At 48.0% G+C, this 18677-nt stretch overlaps 1 protein-coding gene across 1 annotated transcript in view; it reads left to right on the top strand.

The window, feature by feature from the left end:
* Positions 1-6965: 6965 nt before the first annotated feature.
* The window catches only part of LOC106595041 (transcriptional coactivator YAP1), a 124665-nt gene continuing 112953 nt past the window's right edge, over positions 6966-18677 (top strand). The window contains exons 1-2 of the mRNA XM_045704163.1: positions 6966-7654; positions 11422-11651. Coding sequence (XP_045560119.1) covers positions 7454-7654; positions 11422-11651 — 431 coding nt within the window. The 5' untranslated portion in view covers positions 6966-7453. The remainder of the gene's footprint in view (positions 7655-11421; positions 11652-18677) is intronic.

The following is an 18677-nucleotide window of genomic DNA, read 5'->3' as shown; positions in this document are numbered from 1 at the left end:
GTTTAGTATGTACAGGGTTGGAGGGTCCAGTGTTTAGTATGTACAGGGTTGGAGGGTCCAGTGTTTAGTATGTACAGGGTTGGAGGGTCCAGTGTTTAGTATGTACAGGGTTGGAGTAGGGTCCAGTGTTTAGTATGTACAGGGTTGGAGGGTCCAGTGTTTAGTATGTACAGGGTTGGGGTAGGGTCCAGTGTTTAGTATGTACAGGGTTGGAGGGTCCAGTGTTTAGTATGTACAGGGTTGGAGGGTCCAGTGTTTAGTATGTACAGGGTTGGAGGGTCCAGTGTTTAGTATGTACAGGGTTGGAGGTAGGGTCCAGTGTTTAGTATGTACAGGGTTGGAGGGTCCAGTGTTTAGTATGTACAGGGTTGGAGGGTACAGTGTTTAGTATGTACAGGGTTGGAGGGTCCAGTGTTTAGTATGTACAGGGTTGGAGGGTCCAGTGTTTAGTATGTACAGGGTTGGAGGGTCCAGTGTTTAGTATGTACAGGGTTGGAGGGTCCAGTGTTTAGTATGTACAGGGTTGGAGGGTCCAGTGTTTAGTATGTACAGGGTTGGAGGTAGGGTACAGTGTTTAGTATGTACAGGGTTGGAGGGTCCAGTGTTTAGTATGTACAGGGTTGGAGGGTCCAGTGTTTAGTATGTACAGGGTTGGAGGGTCCAGTGTTTAGTATGTACAGGGTTGGAGGGTCCAGTGTTTAGTATGTACAGGGTTGGAGGGTCCAGTGTTTAGTATGTACAGGGTTGGAGGGTCCAGTGTTTAGTATGTACAGGGTTGGAGGGTCCAGTGTTTAGTATGTACAGGGTTGGAGGGTCCAGTGTTTAGTATGTACAGGGTTGGAGGGTCCAGTGTTTAGTATGTACAGGGTTGGAGGGTCCAGTGTTTAGTATGTACAGGGTTGGAGGGTACAGTGTTTAGTATGTACAGGGTTGGAGGGTCCAGTGTTTAGTATGTACAGGGTTGGAGGGTCCAGTGTTTAGTATGTACAGGGTTGGAGGGTCCAGTGTTTAGTATGTACAGGGTTGGAGGGTCCAGTGTTTAGTATGTACAGGGTTGGAGGGTCCAGTGTTTAGTATGTACAGGGTTGGAGGGTCCAGTGTTTAGTATGTACAGGGTTGGAGGGTCCAGTGTTTAGTATGTACAGGGTTGGAGGGTCCAGTGTTTAGTATGTACAGGGTTGGAGGGTCCAGTGTTTAGTATGTACAGGGTTGGAGGGTCCAGTGTTTAGTATGTACAGGGTTGGAGGGTCCAGTGTTTAGTATGTACAGGGTTGGAGGGTCCAGTGTTTAGTATGTACAGGGTTGGGAGGGTCCAGTGTTTAGTATGTACAGGGTTGGAGGGTCCAGTGTTTAGTATGTACAGGGTTGGAGGGTCCAGTGTTTAGTATGTACAGGGTTGGAGGGTCCAGTGTTTAGTATGTACAGGGTTGGAGGGTCCAGTGTTTAGTATGTACAGGGTTGGAGGGTCCAGTGTTTAGTATGTACAGGGTTGGAGGGTCCAGTGTTTAGTATGTACAGGGTTGGAGGGTCCAGTGTTTAGTATGTACAGGGTTGGAGGGTCCAGTGTTTAGTATGTACAGGGTTGGAGGGTCCAGTGTTTAGTATGTACAGGGTTGGAGGGTCCAGTGTTTAGTATGTACAGGGTTGGAGGGTCCAGTGTTTAGTATGTACAGGGTTGGAGGGTCCAGTGTTTAGTATGTACAGGGTTGGAGGGTCCAGTGTTTAGTATGTACAGGGTTGGAGGGTCCAGTGTTTAGTATGTACAGGGTTGGAGTAGGGTCCAGTGTTTAGTATGTACAGGGTTGGAGGGTCCAGTGTTTAGTATGTACAGGGTTGGAGGGTCCAGTGTTTAGTATGTACAGGGTTGGAGGGTCCAGTGTTTAGTATGTACAGGGTTGGAGGGTCCAGTGTTTAGTATGTACAGGGTTGGAGGGTCCAGTGTTTAGTATGTACAGGGTTGGAGGGTCCAGTGTTTAGTATGTACAGGGTTGGAGGGTCCAGTGTTTAGTATGTACAGGGTTGGGAGGGTCCAGTGTTTAGTATGTACAGGGTTGGAGGGTCCAGTGTTTAGTATGTACAGGGTTGGAGGGTCCAGTGTTTAGTATGTACAGGGTTGGAGGGTCCAGTGTTTAGTATGTACAGGGTTGGAGGGTCCAGTGTTTAGTATGTACAGGGTTGGAGGGTCCAGTGTTTAGTATGTACAGGGTTGGAGGGTCCAGTGTTTAGTATGTACAGGGTTGGAGGGTCCAGTGTTTAGTATGTACAGGGTTGGAGGGTCCAGTGTTTAGTATGTACAGGGTTGGAGGGTCCAGTGTTTAGTATGTACAGGGTTGGAGAGGGTCCAGTGTTTAGTATGTACAGGGTTGGAGGGTCCAGTGTTTAGTATGTACAGGGTTGGAGGGTCCAGTGTTTAGTATGTACAGGGTTGGAGGGTCCAGTGTTTAGTATGTACAGGGTTGGAGGGTCCAGTGTTTAGTATGTACAGGGTTGGAGGGTCCAGTGTTTAGTATGTACAGGGTTGGAGGTAGGGTCCAGTGTTTAGTATGTACAGGGTTGGAGGGTCCAGTGTTTAGTATGTACAGGGTTGGGAGGGTCCAGTGTTTAGTATGTACAGGGTTGGAGGGTCCAGTGTTTAGTATGTACAGGGTTGGAGGGTCCAGTGTTTAGTATGTACAGGGTTGGAGGGTCCAGTGTTTAGTATGTACAGGGTTGGAGGGTCCAGTGTTTAGTATGTACAGGGTTGGAGGGTCCAGTGTTTAGTATGTACAGGGTTGGAGGGTACAGTGTTTAGTATGTACAGGGTTGGAGGGTCCAGTGTTTAGTATGTACAGGGTTGAGAGGGTCCAGTGTTTAGTATGTACAGGGTTGGAGGGTCCAGTGTTTAGTATGTACAGGGTTGGGGTAGGGTCCAGTGTTTAGTATGTACAGGGTTGGAGGGTCCAGTGTTTAGTATGTACAGGGTTGGAGGGTCCAGTGTTTAGTATGTACAGGGTTGGAGGGTCCAGTGTTTAGTATGTACAGGGTTGGAGGGTCCAGTGTTTAGTATGTACAGGGTTGGAGGGTCCAGTGTTTAGTATGTACAGGGTTGGAGGTAGGGTCCAGTGTTTAGTATGTACAGGGTTGGAGGGTCCAGTGTTTAGTATGTACAGGGTTGGAGGGTCCAGTGTTTAGTATGTACAGGGTTGGAGGGTCCAGTGTTTAGTATGTACAGGGTTGGAGGGTCCAGTGTTTAGTATGTACAGGGTTGGAGGGTCCAGTGTTTAGTATGTACAGGGTTGGAGGGTCCAGTGTTTAGTATGTACAGGGTTGGAGGAGGGTCCAGTGTTTAGTATGTACAGGGTTGGAGGGTCCAGTGTTTAGTATGTACAGGGTTGGAGGTAGGGTCCAGTGTTTAGTATGTACAGGGTTGGAGGGTCCAGTGTTTAGTATGTACAGGGTTGGAGGGTCCAGTGTTTAGTATGTACAGGGTTGGAGGGTCCAGTGTTTAGTATGTACAGGGTTGGAGGTAGGGTCCAGTGTTTAGTATGTACAGGGTTGGAGGGTCCAGTGTTTAGTATGTACAGGGTTGGAGAGGGTACAGTGTTTAGTATGTACAGGGTTGGAGGGTCCAGTGTTTAGTATGTACAGGGTTGGAGGGTCCAGTGTTTAGTATGTACAGGGTTGGAGGGTCCAGTGTTTAGTATGTACAGGGTTGGAGGGTCCAGTGTTTAGTATGTACAGGGTTGGAGGGTCCAGTGTTTAGTATGTACAGGGTTGGAGGTAGGGTACAGTGTTTAGTATGTACAGGGTTGGAGGGTCCAGTGTTTAGTATGTACAGGGTTGGAGGGTCCAGTGTTTAGTATGTACAGGGTTGGAGGGTCCAGTGTTTAGTATGTACAGGGTTGGAGGTAGGGTCCAGTGTTTAGTATGTACAGGGTTGGAGGGTCCAGTGTTTAGTATGTACAGGGTTGGAGGGTCCAGTGTTTAGTATGTACAGGGTTGGAGGGTCCAGTGTTTAGTATGTACAGGGTTGGAGGGTCCAGTGTTTAGTATGTACAGGGTTGGAGGGTCCAGTGTTTAGTATGTACAGGGTTGGAGGTAGGGTCCAGTGTTTAGTATGTACAGGGTTGGAGGGTCCAGTGTTTAGTATGTACAGGGTTGGAGGGTCCAGTGTTTAGTATGTACAGGGTTGGAGGGTCCAGTGTTTAGTATGTACAGGGTTGGAGGGTCCAGTGTTTAGTATGTACAGGGTTGGAGGGTCCAGTGTTTAGTATGTACAGGGTTGGAGGGTCCAGTGTTTAGTATGTACAGGGTTGGAGGGTCCAGTGTTTAGTATGTACAGGGTTGGAGGGTCCAGTGTTTAGTATGTACAGGGTTGGAGGGTCCAGTGTTTAGTATGTACAGGGTTGGAGGGTCCAGTGTTTAGTATGTACAGGGTTGGAGGGTCCAGTGTTTAGTATGTACAGGGTTGGAGGGTCCAGTGTTTAGTATGTACAGGGTTGGAGGGTACAGTGTTTAGTATGTACAGGGTTGGAGGTAGGGTCCAGTGTTTAGTATGTACAGGGTTGGAGGTAGGGTCCAGTGTTTAGTATGTACAGGGTTGGAGGGTCCAGTGTTTAGTATGTACAGGGTTGGAGGGTCCAGTGTTTAGTATGTACAGGGTTGGAGGGTCCAGTGTTTAGTATGTACAGGGTTGGAGGGTCCAGTGTTTAGTATGTACAGGGTTGGAGGGTCCAGTGTTTAGTATGTACAGGGTTGGAGGGTCCAGTGTTTAGTATGTACAGGGTTGGAGGGTCCAGTGTTTAGTATGTACAGGGTTGGAGGGTCCAGTGTTTAGTATGTACAGGGTTGGAGGGTCCAGTGTTTAGTATGTACAGGGTTGGAGGGTCCAGTGTTTAGTATGTACAGGGTTGGAGGGTCCAGTGTTTAGTATGTACAGGGTTGGAGGGTCCAGTGTTTAGTATGTACAGGGTTGGAGGGTACAGTGTTTAGTATGTACAGGGTTGGAGGTAGGGTCCAGTGTTTAGTATGTACAGGGTTGGAGGTAGGGTCCAGTGTTTAGTATGTACAGGGTTGGAGGGTCCAGTGTTTAGTATGTACAGGGTTGGTAGGGTCCAGTGTTTAGTATGTACAGGGTTGGAGGGTCCAGTGTTTAGTATGTACAGGGTTGGAGGGTCCAGTGTTTAGTATGTACAGGGTTGGAGGGTCCAGTGTTTAGTATGTACAGGGTTGGAGGGTCCAGTGTTTAGTATGTACAGGGTTGGAGGGTCCAGTGTTTAGTATGTACAGGGTTGGAGGGTCCAGTGTTTAGTATGTACAGGGTTGGAGGGTCCAGTGTTTAGTATGTACAGGGTTGGAGGGTCCAGTGTTTAGTATGTACAGGGTTGGAGGGTCCAGTGTTTAGTATGTACAGGGTTGGGGTAGGGTCCAGTGTTTAGTATGTACAGGGTTGGAGGTGTGACGGCAGGATACAGTGAACATCTTAGGCTCCAACATGCAGGACTAAGTAAAAAATATATAAATATATAATGAAAATGGTAATAAAACCCCCAATAGAAATAGCACTATATATATATATCATGACTGTAGCGGTGATAAATACCTTCATGTCCGTTGAGGTGAAGGCAGACTAAAGACTGTTGAGTGCAATCTAATGTTAGCGACGCGTTGTTGTTTTGCCACAACAACACAACGCCACAGACGTCTCAAGATATGAGGGAGCGTGCAGTTGGAACATCTGTTCATTACTATACCATAAACATCTGTTCATTACTATACCATAAACATCTGTTCATTACTATACCATAAACATCTGTTCATTACTATACCATAAACATCGTTCTAGAGAATTTGCTAGTACACCTAAACAGCCTCACGACTGCAGACCACGTGTACGGCGTCGTAAAGGGCGAGCGGTTTGCTCATGTCAATGTTGTGAACAGAGTGCCCCATGGCGGCGGTGGGGTTATGGTTATAGGCAGGCATAAGCTACAGACAATGAACACAATTGTATTTTATCGATGACAATTTGAATGCCCAGAGATACCGTGACGAGATCCTGAGGTCCATTGTCGTGCCATTCATCCGCCCCACCATCACCTCATGTTTCAGCATGATATTGCACGGCCCCATGTCGCAAGGATCTGTACACAATTCCTGGAAGCTGAAAAATGTCCCAGTTCTTCTATGGTCTCTGTAGTCACAAGACATGTCACCCATTGAGCATGTTCGGGATGCTCTGGATCGACGTGTACGACAGCGTGTTGCAGTTCCCACCAATATCCAGAAACTTCACACAGCCATTGAAGAGGAGTGGGGACGACATTCCACAGGCCACAAATCGACAGCCTGATCAACTCTATGTGAAGGAGCTGTGTCTTCTGAGTGGCGCAGCGGTCTAAGGCACTGCATCTCAGTGCAATAGGAGTCACTACAGTCCCTGGTTCAAATCCAGGCTGCATCACATCTGGCTGTGATTGGGAGTCCCATAGGGCGGCGCACAATTGGCCCAGCGTCGTCCGGGTTTGGCTGAGGTAGGCCGTCATTGTGAGTAAGAATTTGTTCTTACTTGCCTAGTAAAATAAAAATGTGTCACTCTGTATGAGGCAAATGGTGGTCATAACAGATACTGAGGAGTTTTCTGATCCACGCCACTACCTTTTTATAAAGGTATTTGTGACTAACTGTATTTCCAGTCACGTGAAATCGATAGATTAGGTCCTAATTTATTTATTTCAATTGACTGATTTCCTCATATGAACTGTAACTCAGTAACATGTTAGAAATTGTTGCATTGTTGCATGTTGCGTTATTATTTTTTTATTCAGTATAATCAAAATCACTTTTTTTCCCAGACCAAAACACTCCAGAGTTGTGTAAAATGTAAAGAATTGAATTTGGCTGTGGAGAAAGTTCTCTCCGCGTCTCTAAAGGAACTAGTCGTTCCAGATAAAGCTTCCAGGCCCCGCCCGGTCTGAGCTCAGATCACATGAGTCAGAGTTTAGACCCGAGTTAGACTCAACTTTACAACACTGAGAAGGCTGCTGGGGTTTGTAATGTGCGCTGTCACTCGTTTTTTTGTAGGGAAACAGAGAAAAACTTTCGAAGGTAAATCTGTGCAGTAATTTGACTTTAGTCAGGTAAACGTTGAACTTTTTATTTCTGTTCGTTGTTTTTTAGGGGGGGAAGTTACAGAGTTGAGTAGATATGCGCGTTGTTATATTTTCCAGTGTGTTCTTCAGAAACAGCAGAAAGAAGGGGACAGTTTGCGGTGATAGTTAACCGACTGTTAGGAGAACTAAAGCACATTTACTTTTACACTCACTTTGATTTAACTTTCGATGATCGAGGTTTCGAGTTTCTCTCTCCGAAAAAAAAAACTTGATTTTTCTGGTTCTTTGAGTTGAATCTTTTTCTACATCTTTTTTTCTTGTCGGGTAAATAGTTTTTGGATAGTTTTGTTGTTGGAATAAACATGGATCCGAGCCAACACAACCCCCCGGCCGGACACCAGATAATCCACGTCCGTGGAGACTCAGAGACGGATCTGGAGACCCTTTTCAACGCTGTTATGAACCCGAAAAATACCATCGTCCCCTCCTCCGTCCCTATGAGGATGAGAAAGCTTCCAGATTCCTTCTTCAAACCGCCAGAGCCGAAGTCCCACTCCAGACAAGTAAGAGAGAGAGAGAGACCACCCTCACACACAGCCCAGATACAAAGCCCCCAGACACTTCACCAACTGTTTTACTTTAACCCACGCATGTTGTTAGTCAACTGTGTCCCAACACGTTCATTATATTCAATTACAAGGTATCTATCTTCTGTTGCTTAAATCAAGATCAATCAACTGAAAGCAAATTCACTTTTTGAGGAGTTGTTGAATAACTTTTTTTTAAAGTGTTAGGCATATTACTATTACTACGTGCTATTACTATAATTCATGTAAGTTATTCCAAAAGTTTAAGTTACATATATATTTTATGTAGGCTTGATATAATGCAGTTTATTGTATTTCCGAAAAGTATTATTTAAATTAATACAGCAAGATGAACGTAATATTCGTTTTAAGATTGATATAAAGTTGTTAGTTTAAATCGACTTGAGGACCTATGCTTGTAGCAGGACTGAATCCTGCCGGTTTAGTTAAACCCTTTTAATGTTAGTAAAAAGCTTAGGAAATCATGTGGCGGAATCACTCGTAGCCCATTTACACTTTTTAACCCTTTCACTTTATGCTCTTTAATGAGTGAGTTGAGCCAACAGTGCGCATGCGCGGTTGACGGTGGCATGGACGTGTTGGAGTATGCGCCTTCGGGACTTCCAGAGTTGTTGTCTCTGCTCAGCTTTAGCAGGCTGCAGCAGCCCTGTAGTCGGGACTTCCAGAGTTGTTGTCTCTGCTGCAGCAGCCCTCTAGTCTGGACTTCCAGAGTTGTTGTCTCTGCTGCAGCAGCCCTCTAGTCGGGACTTCCAGAGTTGTTGTCTCTGCTGCAGCAGCCCTCTAGTCTGGACTTCCAGAGTTGTTGTCTCTGCTGCAGCAGCCCTCTAGTCTGGACTTCCAGAGTTGTTGTCCCTGCTGCAGCAGCCCTCTAGTCTGGACTTCCAGAGTTGTTGTCCCTGCTGCAGCAGCCCTCTAGTCTGGACTTCCAGAGTTGTTGTCTCTGCTGCAGCAGCCCTCTAGTCTGGACATCCAGAGTTGTTGTCTCTGCTCAGCTTTAGCAGGCTGCAGCAGCCCTCTAGTCTGGACTTCCAGAGTTGTTGTCTCTGCTGCTGCAGCCCTCTGGTCTGGACTTCCAGAGTTGTTGTCTCTGCTCAGCTTTAGCAGGCTGCAGCAGCCCTCTAGTCTGGACTTCCAGAGTTGTTGTCTCTGCTGCAGCAGCCCTCTAGTCTGGACTTCCAGAGTTGTTGTCTCTGCTGCAGCAGCCCTCTAGTCTGGACTTCCAGAGTTGTTGTCTCTGCTGCTGCAGCCCTCTAGTCTGGACTTCCAGAGTTGTTGTCTCTGCTGCAGCAGCCCTCTAGTCTGGACTTCCAGAGTTGTTGTCTCTGCTGCAGCAGCCCTCTAGTCTGGACTTCCAGAGTTGTTGTCTCTGCTGCAGCAGCCCTCTAGTCTGGACTTCCAGAGTTGTTGTCTCTGCTGCAGCAGCCCTCTAGTCTGGACTTCCAGAGTTGTTGTCTCTGCTGCAGCAGCCCTCTAGTCTGGACTTCCAGAGTTGTTGTCTCTGCTGCAGCAGCCCTCTAGTCTGGACTTCCAGAGTTGTTGTCTCTGCTGCAGCAGCCCTCTAGTCTGGACTTCCAGAGTTGTTGTCTCTGCTGCAGCAGCCCTCTGGTCTGGACTTCCAGAGTTGTTGTCTCTGCTGCAGCAGCCCTCTAGTCTGGACTTCCAGAGTTGTTGTCTCTGCTGCAGCAGCCCTCTAGTCTGGACTTCCAGAGTTGTTGTCTCTGCTGCAGCAGCCCTCTAGTCTGGACTTCCAGAGTTGTTGTCTCTGCTGCAGCAGCCCTCTAGTCTGGACTTCCAGAGTTGTTGTCTCTGCTGCAGCAGCCCTCTAGTCTGGACTTCCAGAGTTGTTGTCTCTGCTGCAGCAGCCCTCTGGTCTGGACTTCCAGAGTTGTTGTCTCTGCTGCAGCAGCCCTCTAGTCTGGACTTCCAGAGTTGTTGTCTCTGCTGCAGCAGCCCTCTAGTCTGGACTTCCAGAGTTGTTGTCTCTGCTGCAGCAGCCCTCTAGTCTGGACTTCCAGAGTTGTTGTCTCTGCTGCAGCAGCCCTCTAGTCTGGACTTCCAGAGTTGTTGTCTCTGCTGCAGCAGCCCTCTTGTCTGGACTTCCAGAGTTGTTGTCTCTGCTGCAGCAGCCCTCTAGTCTGGACTTCCAGAGTTGTTGTCTCTGCTGCAGCAGCCCTCTAGTCTGGACTTCCAGAGTTGTTGTCTCTGCTGCAGCAGCCCTCTGGTCTGGACTTCCAGAGTTGTTGTCTCTGCTGCAGCAGCCCTCTAGTCTGGACTTCCAGAGTTGTTGTCTCTGCTGCAGCAGCCCTCTAGTCTGGACTTCCAGAGTTGTTGTCTCTGCTGCAGCAGCCCTCTAGTCTGGACTTCCAGAGTTGTTGTCTCTGCTGCAGCAGCCCTCTAGTCTGGACTTCCAGAGTTGTTGTCTCTGCTGCAGCAGCCCTCTAGTCTGGACATCCAGAGTTGTTGTCCCTGCTGCAGCAGCCCTCTAGTCTGGACTTCCAGAGTTGTTGTCTCTGCTGCAGCAGCCCTCTAGTCTGGACTTCCAGAGTTGTTGTCTCTGCTGCAGCAGCCCTCTAGTCTGGACTTCCAGAGTTGTTGTCTCTGCTGCAGCAGCCCTCTAGTCTGGACTTCCAGAGTTGTTGTCTCTGCTGCAGCAGCCCTCTTGTCTTATCCTCCAGTCTATATAAACCGAGTGGTGATACTTGGCCTTCTTATTATCATAATGTTTGCTTTATTCAACTTTATGAACAGAAAGTTTGTTCTTATTGCATGGAACAACAACCAATTTATTAATTAATTAAACTCGTTCTAAAACTTGATATAATTAATTATATTAATTACTTTGAGGTGAATAGTGCGGAACATGATTGAACAACATTTAATTTGGTGTTTTGTATAAAAACTTTCCATCAGTAATCTGGGTGACTCATGCACAAGTTAGTGAATCATTTCTCTGACTCCCCTCTTCCCTGACTCCCCTCTCCTACTCTCTTCTCCTCTTCTCTGCCTCCCCTCTCCTCTTCCCTGACTCCCCTCTCCTCTACCCTGACTCCCCCCTCCTCTTCCCTGACTCCCCTCTCCTCTACCCTGACTCCCCTCTCCTCTACCCTGACTCCCCCCTCCTCTTCCCTGACTCCCCCTCCTCTTCCCTGACTCCCCTCTCCTCTACCCTGACTCCCCTCTCCTCTACCCTGACTCCCCTCTCCTCTTCCCTGACTCCCCTCTCCTCTACCCTGACTCCCCTCTCCTCTACCCTGACTCCCCCTCCTCTTCCCTGACTCCCCTCTCCTCTACCCTGACTCCCCTCTCCTCTACCCTGACTCCCCCCTCCTCTACCCTGACTCCCCTCTCCTCTTCCCTGACTCCCCTCTCCTCTACCCTGACTCCCCCTCCTCTACCCTGACTCCCCCCTCCTCTACCCTGACTCCCCCTCCTCTACCCTGACTCCCCTCTCCTCTACCCTGACTCCCCTCTCCTCTACCCTGACTCCCCCCTCCTCTACCCTGACTCCCCTCTCCTCTACCCTGACTCCCCTCTCCTCTACCCTGACTCCCTCCCCTCTTCCCTGACTCCCCCCTCCTCTACCCTGACTCCCCTCTCCTCTACCCTGACTCCCCCTCCTCTACCCTGACTCCCCTCTCCTCTACCCTGACTCCCTCTCCTACTCTCCTCTACCCTGACTCCCCTCTCCTCTACCCTGACTCCACCCTCCTCTCTCCGTCCAGACCAGCACAGACGCAGGTACGGCAGGTGCCGTCGCCCCCCACCACGTGCGTGCCCACTCGTCCCCTGCCTCCCTACAGCTAGGGACAGTGTCTCCCCTGTTAGGCATGGTGCCTGCGGGCCCCCCCCCATCGCATCTCCGACAGTCATCTTATGAGATCCCAGAGGACATGCCCCTGCCCCCGGGCTGGGAGATGGCCAAGACCCCCTCTGGACAAAGATACTTCCTCAAGTAAGTTTAATAACAGCACCTTATGTATGTTAACTCTCTATACCTTTTGTAATAATGCTATTATTAACATTCAATAACAGCCCTATGGGCCCTGGGGTTCAGGATACAGCTGGAACGTAGTGTCTGGGGGTTCAGGATACAGCTGGAACGTAGTGTCTGGGGGTTCAGGATACAGCTGGAACGTAGTGTCTGGGGGGATACAGCTGGAACGTAGTGTCTGGGGGGATACAGCTGGAACCTAGTGTCTGGGGGGATACAGCTGGAACGTAGTGTCTGGGGGTTCAGGATACAGCTGGAACGTAGTGTCTGGGGGTTCAGGATACAGCTGGAACGTAGTGTCTGGGGGTTCAGGATACAGCTGGAACGTAGTGTCTGGGGGTTCAGGATACAGCTGGAACGTAGTGTCTGGGGGGATACAGCTGGAACGTAGTGTCTGGGGGTTCAGGATACAGCTGGAACGTAGTGTCTGGGGGGATACAGCTGGAACGTAGTGTCTGGGGGTTCAGGATACAGCTGGAACGTAGTGTCTGGGGGGATACAGCTGGAACGTAGTGTCTGGGGGTTCAGGATACAGCTGGAACGTAGTGTCTGGGGGATACAGCTGGAACGTAGTGTCTGGGGGTTCAGGATACAGCTGGAACGTAGTGTCTGGGGGTTCAGGATACAGCTGGAACGTAGTGTCTGGGGGTTCAGGATACAGCTGGAACGTAGTGTCTGGGGGTTCAGGATACAGCTGGAACGTAGTGTCTGGGGGGATACAGCTGGAACGTAGTGTCTGGGGGTTCAGGATACAGCTGGAACGTAGTGTCTGGGGGGATACAGCTGGAACGTAGTGTCTGGGGGTTCAGGATACAGCTGGAACGTAGTGTCTGGGGGGATACAGCTGGAACGTAGTGTCTGGGGGTTCAGGATACAGCTGGAACGTAGTGTCTGGGGGGATACAGCTGGAACGTAGTGTCTGGGGGTTCAGGATACAGCTGGAACGTAGTGTCTGGGGGTTCAGGATACAGCTGGAACGTAGTGTCTGGGGGTTCAGGATACAGCTGGAACGTAGTGTCTGGGGGTTCAGGATACAGCTGGAACCTAGTGTCTGGGGGGATACAGCTGGAACGTAGTGTCTGGGGGTTCAGGATACAGCTGGAACGTAGTGTCTGGGGGTTCAGGATACAGCTGGAACGTAGTGTCTGGGGGTTCAGGATACAGCTGGTTGTATTAGAGGGACTGGGGGTCTAGTCATATCTAGTGGTTGTATTAGAGGGACTGGGGGTCTAGTGATATCTAGTGGTTGTATTAGAGGGACTGGGGGTCCAACTAGTGATATCTAGTGGTTGTATTAGAGGGACTGGGGGTCTAGTGATATCTAGTGGTTGTATTAGAGGGACTGGGGGTCAACTAGTGATATCTAGTGGTTGTATTAGAGGGACTGGGGGTCCCTAGTGATATCTAGTGGTTGTATTAGAGGGACTGGGGGTCCCTAGTGATATCTAGTGGTTGTATTAGAGGGACTGGGGGTCCAACTAGTGATATCTAGTGGTTGTATTAGAGGGACTGGGGGTCCAACTAGTGATATCTAGTGGTTGTATTAGAGGGACTGGGGGTCTAGTGATATCTAGTGGTTGTATTAGAGGGACTGGGGGTCTAGTGATATCTAGTGGTTGTATTAGAGGGACTGGGGGTCCAACTAGTGATATCTAGTGGTTGTATTAGAGGGACTGGGGGACTAGTGATATCTAGTGGTTGTATTAGAGGGACTGGGGGTCAACTAGTGATATCTAGTGGTTGTATTAGAGGGACTGGGGGTCTAGTGATATCTAGTGGTTGTATTAGAGGGACTGGGGGTCCAACTAGTGATATCTAGTGGTTGTATTAGAGGGACTGGGGGTCTAGTGATATCTAGTGGTTGTATTAGAGGGACTGGGGGTCCAACTAGTGATATCTAGTGGTTGTATTAGAGGGACTGGGGGTCCAACTAGTGATATCTAGTGGTTGTATTAGAGGGACTGGGGGACTAGTGATATCTAGTGGTTGTATTAGAGGGACTGGGGGTCAACTAGTGATATCTAGTGGTTGTATTAGAGGGACTGGGGGTCTAGTGATATCTAGTGGTTGTATTAGAGGGACTGGGGGTCCAACTAGTGATATCTAGTGGTTGTATTAGAGGGACTGGGGGTCTAGTGATATCTAGTGGTTGTATTAGAGGGACTGGGGGTCCAACTAGTGATATCTAGTGGTTGTATTAGAGGGACTGGGGGTCTAGTGATATCTAGTGGTTGTATTAGAGGGACTGGGGGTCCAACTAGTGATATCTAGTGGTTGTATTAGAGGGACTGGGGGTCTAGTGATATCTAGTGGTTGTATTAGAGGGACTGGGGGTCCAACTAGTGATATCTAGTGGTTGTATTAGAGGGACTGGGGGTCCAACTAGTGATATCTAGTGGTTGTATTAGAGGGACTGGGGGTCCAACTAGTGATATCTAGTGGTTGTATTAGAGGGACTGGGGGTCCAACTAGTGATATCTAGTGGTTGTATTAGAGGGACTGGGGGTCCAACTAGTGATATCTAGTGGTTGTATTAGAGGGACTGGGGGTCAACTAGTGATATCTAGTGGTTGTATTAGAGGGACTGGGGGTCTAGTGATATCTAGTGGTTGTATTAGAGGGACTGGGGGTCCAACTAGTGATATCTAGTGGTTGTATTAGAGGGACTGGGGGTCCAACTAGTGATATCTAGTGGTTGTATTAGAGGGACTGGGGGTCCAACTAGTGATATCTAGTGGTTGTATTAGAGGGACTGGGGGTCCAACTAGTGATATCTAGTGGTTGTATTAGAGGGACTGGGGGTACTAGTGATATCTAGTGGTTGTATTAGAGGGACTGGGGGTACTAGTGATATCTAGTGGTTGTATTAGAGGGACTGGGGGCCAACTAGTGATATCTAGTGGTTGTATTAGAGGGACTGGGGGTCCAACTAGTGATATCTAGTGGTTGTATTAGAGGGACTGGGGGTCTAGTGATATCTAGTGGTTGTATTAGAGGGACTGGGGGTCCAACTAGTGATATCTAGTGGTTGTATTAGAGGGACTGGGGGTCCCTAGTGATATCTAGTGGTTGTATTAGAGGGACTGGGGGTCCAACTAGTGATATCTAGTGGTTGTATTAGAGGGACTGGGGGTCACTAGTGATATCTAGTGGTTGTATTAGAGGGACTGGGGGTCTAGTGATATCTAGTGGTTGTATTAGAGGGACTGGGGGTCCCTAGTGATATCTAGTGGTTGTATTAGAGGGACTGGGGTCAACTAGTGATATCTAGTGGTTGTATTAGAGGGACTGGGGGTAACTAGTGATATCTAGTGGTTGTATTAGAGGGACTGGGGGTCCACTAGTGATATCTAGTGGTTGTATTAGAGGGACTGGGGGTCCACTAGTGATATCTAGTGGTTGTATTAGAGGGACTGGGGGTCTAGTGATATCTAGTGGTTGTATTAGAGGGACTGGGGGTCTAGTGATATCTAGTGGTTGTATTAGAGGGACTGGGGGTCCAACTAGTGATATCTAGTGGTTGTATTAGAGGGACTGGGGGTCTAGTGATATCTAGTGGTTGTATTAGAGGGACTGGGGGTCCAACTAGTGATATCTAGTGGTTGTATTAGAGGGACTGGGGGTCTAGTGATATCTAGTGGTTGTATTAGAGGGACTGGGGGTCTAGTGATATCTAGTGGTTGTATTAGAGGGACTGGGGGTCTAGTGATATCTAGTGGTTGTATTAGAGGGACTGGGGGTCCAACTAGTGATATCTAGTGGTTGTATTAGAGGGACTGGGGGTCTAGTGATATCTAGTGGTTGTATTAGAGGGACTGGGGGTCACTAGTGATATCTAGTGGTTGTATTAGAGGGACTGGGGGTAACTAGTGATATCTAGTGGTTGTATTAGAGGGACTGGGGGTAACTAGTGATATCTAGTGGTTGTATTAGAGGGACTGGGGGTAACTAGTGATATCTAGTGGTTGTATTAGAGGGACTGGGGGTCCAACTAGTGATATCTAGTGGTTGTATTAGAGGGACTGGGGGTCCAACTAGTGATATCTAGTGGTTGTATTAGAGGGACTGGGGGTCTAGTGATATCTAGTGGTTGTATTAGAGGGACTGGGGGTCCACTAGTGATATCTAGTGGTTGTATTAGAGGGACTGGGGGACTAGTGATATCTAGTGGTTGTATTAGAGGGACTGGGGGTCCAACTAGTGATATCTAGTGGTTGTATTAGAGGGACTGGGGGTCCAACTAGTGATATCTAGTGGTTGTATTAGAGGGACTGGGGGTCCAACTAGTGATATCTAGTGGTTGTATTAGAGGGACTGGGGGTCTAGTGATATCTAGTGGTTGTATTAGAGGGACTGGGGGTCTAGTGATATCTAGTGGTTGTATTAGAGGGACTGGGGGTCCAACTAGTGATATCTAGTGGTTGTATTAGAGGGACTGGGGGTCTAGTGATATCTAGTGGTTGTATTAGAGGGACTGGGGGTCCCTAGTGATATCTAGTGGGTGTATTAGAGGGACTGGGGGTCCAACTAGTGATATCTAGTGGTTGTATTAGAGGGACTGGGGGTCCAACTAGTGATATCTAGTGGTTGTATTAGAGGGACTGGGGGTCTAGTGATATCTAGTGGTTGTATTAGAGGGACTGGGGGTCCAACTAGTGATATCTAGTGGTTGTATTAGAGGGACTGGGGGTCCAACTAGTGATATCTAGTGGTTGTATTAGAGGGACTGGGGGTCCAACTAGTGATATCTAGTGGTTGTATTAGAGGGACTGGGGGTCTAGTGATATCTAGTGGTTGTATTAGAGGGACTGGGGGTCTAGTGATATCTAGTGGTTGTATTAGAGGGACTGGGGGACTAGTGATATCTAGTGGTTGTATTAGAGGGACTGGGGGACTAGTGATATCTAGTGGTTGTATTAGAGGGACTGGGGGTCAACTAGTGATATCTAGTGGTTGTATTAGAGGGACTGGGGGTCAACTAGTGATATCTAGTGGTTGTATTAGAGGGACTGGGGGTCTAGTGATATCTAGTGGTTGTATTAGAGGGACTGGGGGTCAACTAGTGATATCTAGTGGTTGTATTAGAGGGACTGGGGGTAACTAGTGATATCTAGTGGTTGTATTAGAGGGACTGGGGGTCCAACTAGTGATATCTAGTGATTGTATTAGAGGGACTGGGCCACTTAAGTTTAAAAACTTGTTAATGTAGGCTACTTAATGTGTTTTCAGTCAGTTTAAAAAAAATGTAGGCCCATGACTTTCTTCCCAGTTGGTTGTGGGTAAACATGATAAACCACAAATGTAGCTGGATAAAATGAGACCTTTCAGAATCCGATGTTTTTAGGTTCCACATCTGGTCCATTTAGGGCAGTACCCTTTACCCTTCTGGAGTCGTAAGTTACTTGGGGTTTGGCGGTGACGGGACGGGGAGAGAGGGAGAGAGGGAAACGGAGAGAGAGTAAAAAACGACTCACACATACTCTCAGTGCTACTGCTGCTGCTGACGTTTGGAAACTGACCAAAACGGACTCTCTCAGGACTGAAACGGACTCTCTCAGGACTGAAACGGACTCTCTCAGGACTGAAACGGACTCTCTCAGGACTGAAACGGACTCTCTCAGGACTGAAACGGACTCTCTCAGGACTGAAACGGACTCTCTCAGGACTGAAACGGACTCTCTCAGGACCGAAATTGACTCTCTCAGGACCAAACTCGCTCTCATTAGTGACACTGGCTCTCTCAAGACTGAAACTAACTCTATCAGGACTGAAACTAACTCTATCAGGACTGAAATTGATTGATGGTTTTAAAATATTTTAAACCCTGTGGAATAGCATGAAGAAATACGACGGATAATAAATAATGAAAGGCTCTCCTGTAGACTACACTTTATATTAGTTTAGTCTTGTAAAGAAACACACACACACACACCTCCTTGGGGAGTCCTGGGACCACTCTGTGTGTGGGCGTTGTCTGATCTCTGTACGCTGTGTTGTCAAGCACTTTAATGCACCAATGAGACTAAATGGAGTCCCTTCGCTGTTCTCTGCTTCCTTCTGTCTGTCTCTTGGTCTGAGACATGAGCAGGAGAGACTCGGTGCTGGGAAAAATACTCAATTGTCATACTTCAGTAATAGCAAAGATACCTTAATAGAAAATAACTCACCCAATAAATTACTACTTGAGTAATAGTCTAAAATTATTTGGTTTTAAATATATTTAATAAATGTAATTCCTAAAATATACTTATGTATCAAAAGTAAAAGTGTAAATCATTTCAAATTCTTTATATTATGCAAACCAGATGACACCATTTTCTTGTTTTTGAAATGTATGGATAGCCAGGAGGGACATTCCAACACTCAGACATCATTTAAAAACTAAGCATTGTGTTTAGTGAGTCCTCCAGATCAGAGGCAGTAGGGATGACCAGGGATGTTCTCTGTTTAGTGAGTCCTCCAGATCAGAGGCAGTAGGGACGACCAGGGATGTTCTCTGTTTAGTGAGTCCTCCAGATCAGAGGCAGTAGGGATGACCAGGGATGTTCTCTGTTTAGTGAGTCCTCCAGATCAGAGGCAGTAGGGATGACCAGGGATGTTCTCTGTTTAGTGAGTCCTCCAGATCAGAGGCAGTAGGGATGACCAGGGATGTTCCTCTGTTTAGTGAGTCCTCCAGATCAGAGGCAGTAGGGAGGACCAGGGATGTTCTTTTGATAAGTGTGTGAATTTGACCATTTTCCTGTCCTGCTAAACTGGATGGTGATGTAGCTTTACACCACTGGGGAGACTGGATGGTGACGGTGTAGCTTTACACCTCTGGGGAGACTGGATGGTGATGTAGCTTTACACCACTGGGGAGACTGGATGGTGACGGTGTAGCTTTACACCTCTGGGGAGACTGGATGTTGTAGCTTTACACCACTGGGGAGACTGGATGGGGATGTAGCTTTACACCACTGGGGAGACTGGATGGTGACGGTGTAGCTT

This window comes from Salmo salar, chromosome ssa20, assembly GCF_905237065.1.
Source record: "Salmo salar chromosome ssa20, Ssal_v3.1, whole genome shotgun sequence".
In the NCBI taxonomy this organism is placed as follows: Eukaryota; Metazoa; Chordata; class Actinopteri; order Salmoniformes; family Salmonidae; genus Salmo; species Salmo salar.
This window is presented reverse-complemented; position numbering and strand designations above follow the sequence as displayed.